The sequence below is a fragment of the Ambystoma mexicanum genome, chromosome 2p (genome assembly GCF_040938575.1).
Source record: "Ambystoma mexicanum isolate Mex_15411 chromosome 2p, UKY_AmexF1_1, whole genome shotgun sequence".
Lineage (NCBI taxonomy): Eukaryota > Metazoa > Chordata > Amphibia > Caudata > Ambystomatidae > Ambystoma > Ambystoma mexicanum.
This window is the reverse complement of record NC_090923.1, coordinates 630,312,315-630,326,940: the sequence shown is the minus strand read 5'-3', so window position 1 is coordinate 630,326,940 and position 14,626 is coordinate 630,312,315. Positions and strand designations below refer to the sequence as shown.

The following is a 14,626-nucleotide window of genomic DNA, read 5'->3' as shown; positions in this document are numbered from 1 at the left end:
ATCATTTAGAAAACATTCACTAGTAGAAATCAACATAATATGAAACACCAATACACTACAGTAACAAACTATAAGTTGTAGGAACAGTTTGCGCTCCCCTGAAAAAGGAGGCAAATGGCACTTCAATTACTTTCTAGTACTTTAAATGGGAATAGAAAGATATAAGTTTGTACAATGGATTAGAAAACACTTCTGTTAGTCAATGCAAAGGTTCAGTGTACCAGGAGGGTCGGTTCAATTCAATAGGCCAGGCCAAAGTCAATAGTCTAGTCTTCTTGGATAGGACAGACCAGTTCTGGTAACAAACAGAGAAGTCTTAGGAAAAGTTCTCAGAAGTAGTTTAAACGAAAAAGAATGATATGTTGGGTCACAAGCTGATTAGGCCTGCAAGTTGGGAAAGTTTCCCAAACTTTCACCGCAAGAGTTAAGATCTCTGAACCGGGTGGCACAGTACCTTAATGTGAAGCAAAAAGATGCAGCTGAAGTTGGTCCCTGCAGTTCCTGCAGATCTCGCTGTTCCTGAGCATCAGTCTTGGGGACAAGAGCGACGACGTCGGGGGACTCCTGCACTGCGCGGGATCAACGTCGGAGCAAACAAAATGGAGTCACTTTGGTTCAAGGAGCCATTACTTCAAGACACAAACTGGTTTCCCTCTCCCTGGCTAAACCTTAACCAGCATTGAGAATGGTATCCAGGTGTCTTCTGAGCTGATTGGTCCCACCAACTCAAAGGAAGAAGCCGTCCTTGAAGGAGCTTCTCTGTTGAATGGAGTTCTGGCAATTTGGATTTGCAGCAGGGCTTCACCAAGCAAACCAATTGCCCAGTGGTTGCAGCAGCCATCCTCTTCCAGCTCGTTTTTGGTTCTTTCGTTCCAGTGGTCGACTCTGCCTTCCAGTCCTGGAGACTCGGCTTTTAAATAGTTTTCTCCCATTCATTCCAGCATAGCTGTCACTCACCCAGCAGGGTGGCTGTCCTTGCTGGACAGTCAGCCAGCCAATCATGCCAGCGTGCATTTGGTTCTCCTAGGAGGCCGAGCACAGGGAGTTTTGGGCACCTTCCTCACTTCCTGCCCACCCCAGACACTCAGACGCCAAGGGCGGACTTCAGTACTGAAGCCCGCCAAAGGCTCACGAACAAAGGGACCAAACCTGGTTTGGCGCACAGAGTTAAACACCAGAAGGACCTTACCACAAAGAAACAGCGAAAAAGATGACCGGAGTCTGTTTTTACAGAGTGGTCTTGGATGCCATATTGAAAAACATGGCGGCCCCGATTTATAGCTACCGGTGTTCGCGGTCGGGAAAAATCATGGTAGTTTGTTATAAAACCACTGCCACCAGCCATTTCAATAGGAAAGGGTAGCTTTTGACAGCTACAAAAGTGTTTAGACCTAGGGGATACTAAGTAACCCCTCCAGCACTCTATAGGAAGATAGTGTGTGCTGGGTCTATGAATTTAAAAAGACTAGTAAAGTCAATTTAACCTTACATTCTCTGAGGAACAGTAGTTCATCCCAGAGAAGGTATTTAAACCTTGGGAAGTGCAAAGGACATCCCTGTGCCACTGCACTAAAGGTGCTGTGTGACACTACAATGAAAAGGTGATGCCTATGGAGTTATCTAAAACTCCATAATCAAAGAAAATAAACATAGAAAAACAATAGAATTAAAAGTTCAAAGTCCCAAAGGTCAGCAAAAGATCTAGGGGTCTCTAAACTAGAGAGGAATTTACACCTTTATGAAAATTCTTCCTAACATGCTCCCACGCTATGCTCGGTTGCTATGGCATATCTGGGGGAAATATTTATGCCCCTCCACTTAAAAATTCACTAGCCGCCCCTGGCACTGTGTTGGCAGCGGGGGATGGGGGAGCCCAGGGACTGTAGTGCGAGCAGGATAGGCGGGAGCCATGGGGTAGTGGTGGCAGCAGGGTTTGGAGAGCCCAGGGTCTGTGGTGTGGTGGGATGGGGAGAGGCCTGGACTGGGCTAGGACTGGGATGAGGGAGTCTACAGACTGTGATGAGAGCAGGTGGGGGAGCCCACGGACTATACTGGGAGCAGGGAGCGGCGACGGCGCGCGATAGTTCATAGCTATTTGGACTTACTGTCCATTTGGCATTTTTGGGGGGCCCCACCTGCCCACATTTAGCTCAGGGGCGCCAAGGCCAAAAAAGTTGGAAGACCACTGTGCTAGATGGCAACCACCAGGTTACCCTATTGGAATGTTTACAGTGGAAACAGAAACGTTTTTAATTTCTTTCTAAAATCTAGATGATTGTCTAAAAGGCAGAAATCAGAAGACAGTGCATTTCAAAGTTGTGGGCTGTTATGTTATGTTATGTTATGTTATGTTATGTTATGTTAAAGGTACTTATGTAGTGCACTGTCACCAAAGGAATTGGTCCCCAGGCGCTCTGGTGGATCTGTAAACAAGGAGGGTGGGTAGGGGTAGTTGGGAGGAGGGGAGTAGGAGAGTGGGAGAGGTGCTGTGCTGTTGGCGGCTTCAGCTCGGTATACACTGTGTGCTGGGCTTTGGTGCAAGTATCGGATCGGGTGAGGTCTCGTGTGCTGTGGGTGCTGTCTATGTGTTGATGCGCCGTGGTAAAGTGCATGCGGATTGCTGGGAGAGAAATTGTTGTGTGAGTTTTGTGTGTGTTAACTATGGAGAAAATTGAGGGTTGGGTTAGTGGGGTGTGTATCCCGGTTCAGCTACTTCTGGTTCCATTCTGCAAGTGGGTGCTTATTCTGTTTCTCCTCTCTGGGTTGGGCTAGTGGTAAGGGGATTCCTGTTCCCTAGCTGTTTGCTGTGATTAGGTCCGTTGGGAATGGCTATAGTTTAGGGCTCAGGGTCCTATTGACGGGTTGTCCTGATGTTACTGTCTTCGTATTGCTAAGTATTACGTCTTTGGTCCTAGTACTGCTGTCTCTCAGTTAGTTGTTAGGTATGTCCCAGGATTTTGCCGGTGAACCGCTCTCTGAACCAATTAGGAGTCAGATTGTGCCGAGGCACAAGGCACAAAGCACAAGGCACAAGGCTTTAAGTTGAATGTGTTTCTCCCTTGGCAGCCAATGTAATGATTTCACTGTGAGGATGATATGAGCCCTACGGTTCAAGTGAAGAATCAGACGGCTGCAGCGTTCTGAACAGTCTGTAACTTGCTAATAGTACACTTAGGTAATCCCAAGTATGCCACATTACAAAAGTCTAGCCGGCTTGCTACAAAAGCATTCACCAGCTGTATTTTGTGTGAAAATGTGAACTAGTCCGTAAATCTCATTAGTCTGAGCAGGTGATAAAAACATATAGTAGACACACTACTTATTTGATGATTCAGAGAGAGTTGGGGGTCCAAACAGATTCCCAAATTTCTCTCTCTATGAGACATGCTGTGGCAAGGCCCAAGAATATTTGTCCAAACATTTTTTACGCATTGACTGGCATCAACAGACGCAACAGTAAGGGTTGAGCATATCATCATTTCATTTTTTCGAATATTACATTTTAAACGATTAATATTCATCCATGTGCTGACTGTTTCCAAACACTCTTTAAACTGTTCAGATTGTTGTCTATCTGGATCTCCTAATTGAAAAATCAGTTGGGCATCATCGGCATAAACATATCAGGTGGACTCGTAGGAGCGGATGATGTCTGCTAAAGGCCTCATGTAGAGTTAAAAAGCAATTGGCTCAGTGGTGAACATTGTGGTACACCACAAGATCAGGGACATAATTTGGGGGGACACATGGGGTCACAGCCGCAACCCCTGTGATCTCCCTTGCTACTGCTGTGGTCTCCCTTGCTACCCCTGTAAAAAATAAATATATATATATATATTTTTCTTAAATGAAAGCTCCTGGGCACTGGCGTAGCGGGGGCTCTGCCACACCAGGTCTGGGGGGGGGGCCGGTTCAGTCCTCACCCATCAAGGTGAGTGCTGGGCCGGGGCTTGCAGCGCAAGAAGGAAGTGCTCAGTACGGTGAGCTAGCATGAAATGTGGCACATGTCACATGCCATGTTCAGCTCCAACCCTTTCTCCTCCGGCTTCCTCGTAGCTCATATACAGGAACCAGGAAATTCTCCCAGCTTCCTGGTTCCTGTTTGTGAGCGGCACAGAGGAGCCGAGGGTGGCCTAGAGTGACGAACCAAAGTCGGAAAAACAGGTAATAAGGCTTTTAAAAAAGAAATGTGATGTGTATTGTGCATGTGCGAAGTCAGTGTCAGATGTATGTATGTGCTATGGGTCAGTGAGTGGTGGGTGAATGAGAAGAAATGTGATAGTCTGTGTATTTCTAATGTTCCGGGTGGAAACACAGGTGTTAGACCCATCTGAATGTTGTGTGCCATCATTTTCTGTGATGTCACGTGGGGGTGGAGTCAAATGACATCACTTCCTGTGATGTCATCAGAGGTCCAGGGTCATGTGATATCACTTCTGCTACCCCTGGCATTTTGGTGAAATGACGTTCTGCCTTTCACACTATAATGTTGGGCTCAGCACTGGTGTTCGAGTGAAAAACATGGCAGACCGCTGAGGCCTTGGATAAATGCTGCACAGGGTTGGTTATGAATACAGACATCTTGACAGCACATATTGCCCATTTTGTCTGATGCGATTGTTTGCTGATTTACTAGTTTAATTGCACATATTATGAGCTTTGGCTGCCTGTTCTGTATTCAGCAAATTCTATCCAACAACTATGACATTATTCCAGGTCATCGGAGTGTTTATCCCCTGATGAAGATCTTATAAATCATATGTAGATCGAAACTGGTTGGGTTTGAAGGCCTATGAGAAGCCATCAGGCTGAAAAACTGTGGGACTGTGGACTCTTGATATGGGTCCTTGGACCTATGAGATACTATTAGGCCCTAAAAGATTGTTCAATTGTGGATTTTTGGACTAATGAAAATAAAATTGTATCTTTGGTATGTTCTTTGGATTAACTTGGTTGCTCATGTGTTTTTTCTGCGATTAATGTTGAAATTTGCTTTTGATTTTTATGAGTTATTGAGACTGGTTGTTTCGTATGCAGTATGAGGGTATCTATACTAGAGTTTGCAGTTTGTGTGAATTTGTACTGCTTTTAACTTATCAGCTGCTTCTGGCTTCATGAAATTTCCCTTACTTTAAAGAATTGAATTTGTTTTCTTTGGTAATGTATAAATACATTTTGATGCTTGTTAATCTGCTTAGATTCACATGCTGTGCATATAGTCTGATATCTAGTGGTAATCGCTGAGTATTCAAAGATCGAAAGGGGACGTCGACATGGGCATGACTGTAACACTATCCCTAATGTGACGTGTCGTGTACCCAAAATGCCTCACGCATCGAGGTCCCTCAGATTGTTTTTTTCCGCCCAACTAGTTGGTTGTCTTATGCAGAGCTCGCAAGAGTTGATATTGCTCAATATTGTTACTTTGTCTCATGGCCTATGGTCGTTTAGTCTCCTGACTTCTTTTCGATGACTACTTTGTGGACGACCTGCCGCCGAAGACATCCACTACTGCTTGGCGAGTGGTGTACTGATCGAAGTCTGTCGACCATGTGGCCTCAGCCCTCCGGCCATGTCCTTACAGTAGGGAGAGTGGGCTGGGTTGATTCTTTTTCGAGAATGTATTTCCTTTTCCCTTCTCTTTCCCTATTTGGTCTGACTGCCATCTACCTCTGCTATGGGGAGGACACCCTTTAAATTTTGTCAGTCGTGTAATGGCAAATTCCCTTGGAAGGACACCCATCGCCATTGCAATAGGTGTTTACCTTGTGACCACGACGAGCGTTCTTTTAAGTCCTGCAAGCTCTTTCGTCCCAAGACATTAAAGGACAGGCAAAGTGGTGGGTGGCCTACTCAATGCAGGCCAAGAGTTGTTCCCCGTTGGTGCCGTCGCTTCGGATGACAAGAACTCCAGCGGCAGCCATGGCTGACGTAGACCTTTCGGCGGAACCCTCCTGATCCCAGATGCCCTTCCCCGGCTCTACAGACAGGCCACCGGTGCTGTTATGGGGAGTTCACACCCCGGCGACAGTGGCACACATGCACCACCTAAACCCAAACACACAACCCCTAAGGCTTCCTCGACGGACACATTGAAGAAGCGTGTAACGGCAACAGGCCCGTCTAAAAATGTGATGGTGTGTTCCAAACCTCGCAGTTTGGCGCCCTCAGCGCATCCGTCTTCTCGGTATGTGACTGGTCTTTCTTCTCACAAGGGTGCCCCCCCCCCCAAAAACATACCGTCCAAGGGCGCGCAGGCACCGAAGGCTTCGGTAGAGTCGTCAACCGCGACAGCGCCGCAAGGCACGTCGAAACCTAGTATTCAACCACCGAAAATACGCCTAGTCTCGCAGCTATTTTTCCAGCAGCAGGAGAACAAAGGGGCACCACCTCTCGTCAAGAGGAATATTCAGAAACCCCCCAGCCTCTCTCAAAGGCTTTATCAGGAAAATCTCCCTCCTCAGAGCAGCCCTTTCCACCTCCAGACCCCTCTACATCTTCGCTGTGGACCAGGCAAAGATTTGAGAATTATATGGACAGGATGGCCCAATTTATAGATTTCTCTGATAAATACATTACTCCCAAGAGACCAAGGGAGGAAGACTCCTGCCCCATTGTACAAAAGCTGCAGAAGCTTCCCGTTCCTACACAAGCCCACCAAGAGGAGGTCTTTGATTATTCAGAACAGGAGGATATATACGAGGACAATCCTTATGATCAGGATACAGCTGACCAAGACTGGGAGCAGGATCTGCCAGCAGATCAGGCGCCTTGGCTTTCACCCACACATGCCCCTGACCCAGGCATTATTTGTCTAGACTCGCCTTCTTCACCTCAGCAAAGACAGTCATCACCTGTAGATGATCAAATGCTATTTATTTATTCAAATGCATCCTAAAAAGATATGCAGATCATTTTGAAATCGCTACAGAGGAGACAGCCCCTGATGGCACTTTGTTAAGAATATTCTCAAGGAGAAGCCTCCCACTAGTAGGCTATTCCGCAACTCAATTCAACGCCTGGATCCTTCTTTATTGTCACCCTCCCTCACAAGGGCAGTCAACCCTCGGGTTGAGAAATTGTTCCGCCCTGCTCCATCTGACCCTATATATATATATAAAAGGTGATGCCACACCGGACTCCTGGTTGTTACAACCACCAGAAAGAGCTTAAGCCCTTGGATCCTAAATAGTTCAAATAGACTTTCAAAACGCGCACAGAGGAATCGAGCCCTGCAGAATTATACACACGATCGGATTACCAGGATTCCTTAACTACTTATCAGGAATCTGCCCAAGATCTTCAATTGAGTGTTACAAATACATATTAGTACAAGAACATTTCTATACAGACATGAACCTGCAATTCTTTGGAGCATCAATTTGTGCTGACTCTAAATGGTTGAACCCACAGATTTAGCTGTTTTTAACCCAACTCGGGTTTTGAATATTGGATTTTTGCCTTGAAAACGACATATGTTCATCAATGTTCAGGGGGAAAGGGTCAGGTGGAACTACATGGTGAAATGGAAACATACGCTGGGAGAGTCCATCTGTAAACTGCAATGGGGAGATCTTTGAAGAAGTATCCCAAGACTGACCCGAGCAGTTCAAATGAGGGAAATGTGGATAAAGGTGGTGATCCAATGGCACTTGACTCCAGTGCGGTTTAATGCGATGTTCCCAAATACGTCCAAACTTTGCTGGAGAGATTGTGGAGGGGAAGGTACATGGAGGCACATCTGGTGGGACTGCAAAGGGATTCAGGGCTTATGGAACGCGGTAAAGACACAGATGTAGGCGATGTTTCCTAACGTGACCCAAATGGGAGAAGGTGTGGTTGTGTGGGTTTAAGGACGCTTTAGCAAAGAAGCTCACAAAATCACAATGGAGGAGCTTCATGGGCTTGCTAATAGCCGCACGGGCGGCAATAGCCCAGAGTTGGAGACAACGGGACCCCCTCTTATATTTGGGTGGCTACAGAAGGTCTGGACACTGGTAACTATGGAAAAATTAACCCACACCCTGCAGCGCACGGGGGCTCCTTTGTGAAAGAATGGGGGATGGTATTGAAATACCTCCAAACGGACTACTTGGGGGAGAGTTGGTGTTTGGTTCTGTATATGAAAATAATAAACATACTTAAAAAATAAAAATAAAGAAAATGACGTATGTCGAAACACGTGTCGGCTGACATCTTTTGGAATAAAGACACCCATGCCTCTTTAATTTCACCTGTGTTGTATACATCTTTTTAGGATTTCAAGTTCACCTCTTCCATTTGAACTATTTAGGATCCAAGGGCTTAGGCGCGACACGCCTGTCATACAACCACTTAAACTTTACCATTCGTTGGTGTTTATGGGTGCACCAACCACGTGACTGTGGCGATGCAGCTTGGCCCCTACCAAAAGAATTAGAGATAGGACATAGCGCACACCACATGGTCCTTCACCTATACAGAGTTCTTAGTTCCCCAGGTATTCCCCTGATAATTCAAAAATGCCCAACTGTAACTGGTTCCCCAGAACACCCCCAACTTCACATGATGTCCTCTTCCCACCTCTTTCCTGATGCGATTTCAGCCTTTTTCCTCCTCCAAATAGTTTTTTTGTTGCACTTTTTGTTTTCGCATTCCCCCAATATTACCGTGGTAATCGTTCACTGTGAGCAAAAGTAAAATGTCGGATTTTCATTTCTGAAAATCCTCTCTACTGCAGAGCACCATGGGAGATATAGCTATATTTCTGGGAGGAGGGGGCACCACCCTCCCCGTCAAATATTTTAGAAACTACTAGATGCAATAACCCCAAACCTGTCCTGGCAATTAGGTCACCACTTCGTGCCCAAGTTGTTTCCTATTTGGTCCAATTCCCTCCAGCAGTTTTTGCACTTAGGCTTGATAAATTGTGGACTTTTTCTCTGTGGGAAAATGAATGGGAGTATGCTGAAAACAGTGCTTAATAACTTTTTCATTTAAAAAAAAATGTTTCCTATTATTTCCAGTGAGGGCTAGGGGAGGCCGTGACAAACATTTTGTTTGGAAAATGTCAGCCAAATCCGTCATGCAAGTCAAAAGTTATTAGCAATAGAATGTTTGGATTTCCTATGGCGCATGCTACACACCGTAACTATAGTGTGGGGATAATAATCAGTTGATCAGCATATTGTGAAAAAATCTTTTTGACTCTTATTTACGATCACCTTGGCTCTGAGGTAGTTCTGGATTCTCTTGTTCAGGGTGGTACAGAACTGCTTCCTTGGTTGCAGCTTAGACAGATGCTTCATGATGCCACGATCTTCCCTCGGCACTTAGTGAATCTGCTAAAGTTGGGACTGTCTGCAGATAACCTTCCACAAGTGTCTGGCTCTCCTCCTCCAAGAACCTCTGGTTTTCTGATTTGCAGTACATGCCTAGCACTTGCTTCAGGCTTCGAGTTCTCACTGGTCCCTGGTTTTCAGAAATGTGACACATCAGGGGCTCTCCTGAGCTACAACATTTGCCTCATCGACACGGTCCCACATCTTTGATAACAACCGGGGAAGCTCAAACTTCAGGGATCTACCCTGCAGGGTCTGTGTTTATGATATGCTTCTCCTTTATATATGATCCTGACATTTTGCTTGGCATCCCAGAAGCTTAAGAAAAGAGTGTGTTACCCATTGAGTCTCTGCACACCCACAATTTCTTACTCTGCCGGATTTGGAGACAAATCCGTCGATGATAAACTGCAGGGGACTCTTTATGGTTTTTAGATTTCCTCGTGGAAGATATATTTTCTAAAAGATGAAGAGTACGTAATCTGGTGGTCCTCCTCTTCCAGTATATTCACTTATTATTTGAAGCATATCATTCATATACTTTTTTAACAAAGATTTTGAAGTAAACACTAGTCGAGAACAGCAGCAGACCTGGGCAGATCCCCTAATTCACGGCCAATACAAATGCTCCAGTTTACCAACTTCAGAGCTGTAGAGTGTGTTTCCTGTAATGCAGACTAATATTGCTACATTGGGACAAGAATCCTGGTCCTTGAATATTGTGCTTAGTTTTCAAAAACAGAACTGCAAAAATTCAATATAAAATGTCTCCTGACTGAGGCAGTGTCCAGACTGATTTCTTGGGTGAATTAAGATATTTGTTCACGTCTGTTGCTGTTATCCAGGTTCCAATTGGTTATTACTTCAGCGTTATGCCTGGGGTGCCCATTAAGCCCATAAGGGTCTCAAGAGGCTGTTCTCATTGAAGATTATGAATCACAGAATCAAATTTTGACTTTACTTCGTTTTTTTAGATATTTTGGCTCCTTTAGTCCTTTATGCATGTTTTTGCCTTTGAAAATGATCCTCCATTCCAACAAACTCTAGAGCTACTCCACAGCGCTGACCCTAGGGCTTCATCCCTCCTGCTGTGCAGAAAGAGTAATTAAGCCTCTTTTTCTTTTGTAGAAGATGAAGTCTGAGACAGCAGCTCGAGCCACAAGGAAGATGAACCCTGACTGCAATGTGACGGCCCATCAGAACCGAGTGGCACCGGAGACAGAGAATATCTACCACGAGGAATTCTTTGAAGGACTGGATGGGGTAGCCCTCGCTGTGGATAGCTTTGAAGCACGTAAGGGCCTTTGTAGATTGCAAAGGGATCATGTGGGCCGAGAGCAGATCCTCAGAGGAAGCTTTCACCAATCAACAGCGAGTAGCCACATGGAAACACCTATGACAAAATCTGCCGTAGACCTCTAAAGGTGGCCACCACTCGTAATTCTGTGACATGTAGTAATGTCATTGCCATATGGTCGCAACTTTTACTTCATTCATCCTGTCACATCCCATGTGAATTTGATAAACAATGTCCCACTTTTTCTAGATCGGGGTCAGATTTGAGGGATCTGCATTGTATGTGCTGTGTATCTCATGTGCCAGTGCTCGAACTGTAGGCATGATTCTAATCCCTGCGTAAGTGCATTGGAGACTCATCACTAAAGTACCAGCGGGTACTGCCGGTCACTAATGGGGTGTATTGGTGGTGTTGGAATGAGGGGTCTGGCTGCTGAAGTAGAAGAGACCTTCATATCAGGGGACATTGTCATATTTGTGTATAGATCCCAGTAATGAAGTGGTGTCCTTGACAGTTGGTGTTGAAGTCTAGTGCATTGCTGGAGCACTGTGGGATCTCAATAGTGGAGTATGGAAGGTTGCTGATGCTAAGGAAGATACAGGGTCACTGGAAGAGGTTGGTGGGGGCGGGGTGGGTAACGTATTGAAATAGTGGCATTAAACTGGAGGGAATGCTATGCATTTGCAGAGTTGTGTCGATGAATGTACAATTGGAGTTGCTGTGGAGGATTTACAGTGCCTCTTCCTCTCCCCAGGCATGTACATAGACCGTCGCTGCATCGCGTTCCGCAAGCCGTTGCTGGAGTCTGGCACCCTGGGTACCAAAGGAAGCACACAGGTTGTCGTGCCCTTCCTAACCAAGACGTACGGCGTAGCCAGGGACAATTCAAACTCTGCTTTCCCAATGTGCACCCTCAAGAACTTCCCCTACGCCATTGAGCACACACTGCAGGTATGGAGATTCTAAGGGCTTTGGGAGTGTGGAGGATGCTGGGGGAGGGACGATTGGGAGGACGGCATGAAGTAGACTGCAAGAAAATGGTACAACAATAGGGGTTGGCTGAGAACCAAGTTGTAACATTGCTGGATCGATTGGACACATTGGAACTTTATACAAGAGTTTGGTTTAGTCTAGCACCATTCTACGTGCACAGCGATTTGCTGGTTTCAAGCATGGTGTGCACTCTGTAAAGCAGCCACATACATAGATACATACATACATGCCTTGCACTGGTTGCATGTAAAATGTATTGGAAATTGTGAGCACAATTGCCACAAGGTGCGGCATGTAGGGAAGTCAATAGTTATTTATACAGTGAGAGCTATCACCGGATTGGCCTTTCTAGTGTGTGTATTGGTGATTGAGAATCATACAAAATAATATAGGGCCACTAAGGCCCTTCAGAGCCCAAGTACTTCCAATCTGCATGCACCAACACAACGGTTAAGCTATCTTGCATCTCCCCCATCTCAGTAACCGCGATGGGTTACTCTTTTTCAGCTACGGTTACTCTTTTTCAGCTACGCCAGAGTGACTGTAGACCATGCAGTTGGCAGAGGCGCAGAGTATAAATCCAGTAACGTAAGATAACAAATAGCAAAGTGATCTGTGCCCCAGTGATCTACCCCCTCCCTGGGTTTACGAAGAGTTTGATTGATGAAGGGTAAACTGCTCCCCATTTTTGTCCAGAGAGCACCCATCTCCCTAGTCAAAAACATGAGTTTGTCACTTTGCAGAAGCAGTGATCAGTGGAGTGAGTTGATGGGTTGCATCACACTTCCATAAGCAGTGGGGACACCCCTCCCCCCACATTTGCAACCTAAATACAAACAGCCCTGACATATTTATTGACTCTTTGAAGGCTCTGAAGTTGATATGATAGATGCCTCCATGGCAAGCAGTAGCCTAATTCAGTACTATGTTCACAAGAAAACTACAACTGGGCTGTCCTTCTGTGCCACCTGGTACAGATGTGGCACAGAGGCTATGTGGTGCTGCATGTGTGACAACAAAAACCGGATGTGCCACTAAGGCTATACTGTTAGCCAACCATGCTACTTGTTATTGATGTGCCACAAAGGGTGTTCAGTAAGTCATGCGTGCCTTGGGTTGTTGATATACCACAGAGGATATGCAGTGCTCCATGCCTGTCTCTTTGCATCCAGCTGTGCTAAATGTATGCCGATGTGAATGAGAATTTGAGGTTCTCCTGTGTTGAACCTAGTTCCCCTTGTGCTGATATGCTAGAGGAAATGAGCTGTTCCTAGTGCAACGTCTAGTGATATTGTGCAACAGCTAATAGGTGTGATTAGTGTATGCCTCTTTCTTCCAAAGCGACAAAGCAGATGAGGTAATCCATTTGTGCCACCTGGTGTTTATGTGCCAATTATAATAGCTGTGCAGATTCCACGCCCCTTGTGCTGATGTGCCACAGATATTAGCTCTGCTAAGGGTATGCTGCCTTCTGCTGGTGTGCCACAGAAAATAGCTCTTCTGAATGAAGGCCCTGAATATGAGTGGTACTCTTGATTTCCCCAAGTCTCACTCCGCACCCTATTGTAGTCTTCCTCATCACATTACTTCCTCAAGAATACCCCATCCCATGCAGGAACAGCACCTTCACAAAACAACATTGAACTCCTTCTGCACATTTAAAGTGCTCTCGGCCGCAACTCTTCCTGTCCATGTCCCAGCGGAATGATCATCTCAGAAAACATGAGGGTGGGAAGGGTCATAAGTAATGTGACGAGGAAGAGTAGGGATCTGAGTAATGAAGATGTTCTCCCCCTGCCCGTAATCGGGGCATCACCTCCTCATCCCTCATTCTTATCCCCTTAATGAGTAATGAAGGAATAGCAAAGCACATCCAGATATCAATCCCCCCCATCTTGTACCAGACAGAAATTGACTGAGACAGTCTGTGAGGAATGCAACCATCCACACGATGGGCGTGGGCTCGCCTGGGCTTTTTAAAAATCTTTAAGTAAATGGATGATGGTAGACCTGCCTCAGGAAAATGTGTAGGGCTAATCCACACACATTGTCCTATGCTCACAACACAACGAAATATAGACCTGTGTACTCCGGCATGGACACAGCGTACAGGGACAGTTCGCCCTGTCATATTTAATTGGAATATGACAGGAGAGGAGAGCACAATATCATCCCAAGGAGGGGGGAGGGTGCTCCCCCCTGCCATGGACAGCCTGATTAACTGACATGGGGTCCATGGAACCACACTGCTCTTTTGTTAGCCCTGCAGCTGGTGGCAGCATTTAACATACCAATAAAGAGCACTTCAAACAGGCCCTCATGGGCTTCAGCAATATTGGTTCTGGGACACCCCTTGTTCTTGTAGACCCCCTTAACTTTTCCTGTTGCAAAGCACTCTGGTTATGACCTCACACATACAGAAAACTGTTGGTAAGGACCCCAGGATGGGTACATAAGGTATGCTCAGTCTACACCAATCACTGTGGCCCACTTGGCTTTACGAGAGAGCTGGAGCCCCTCTTTCAGGCAGATCATCTGAAGAGTTCACTTGAAGCACGAAAAAGAGCTCACCCCTGACGCTGGCTGAAGGTACAGTCTGCCTTACAGCTTCTGCCAATGAAGGAAGGCCAAGAACATACAAAGAGGGAAGCACAATCCCTCCCCTTAACTTCTCCCAGGGAACAGAGGGAGAAAAGAACTTGGAAGACCCTTCAGCCGCTTCAGAACCGGCACCCAGCCAGCACTCAGCGTGTCCTGCTAGGCTCTGCAGCAAGCTCCCTGTACAGGGAGTGCCAGAAGGTCTCTGAACCCGAAACCAAGGACTGGGCAGCTGCCTGCAACACACTCCCTAGTTCTAGGCTGCCCTTCTTAAAGAACAACTCAAGCCCATCCACCTTAAAGGACGTTCTCGAGCCAGTCGAGTTCCTTGATCCGCAACAGCCTTCAATGCTGACCACGGTCAAGCCTTGAACTGCTGCTGTCAAGCCACAGTCGCTGAAGTAAACAGGGACGTCAC

General features: G+C 46.2%; 1 protein-coding gene across 1 annotated transcript in view; it reads left to right on the top strand.

Annotated features, from left to right (window-relative positions):
• The window catches only part of UBA7 (ubiquitin like modifier activating enzyme 7), a 1,701,784-nt gene that overhangs the window by 452,863 nt on the left and 1,234,295 nt on the right, over positions 1–14,626 (top strand). Inside the window, exons 14-15 of the mRNA XM_069644160.1 lie at positions 10,449–10,614; positions 11,372–11,568. Of these exons, the coding sequence (XP_069500261.1) occupies positions 10,449–10,614; positions 11,372–11,568 (363 nt within the window). The remainder of the gene's footprint in view (positions 1–10,448; positions 10,615–11,371; positions 11,569–14,626) is intronic.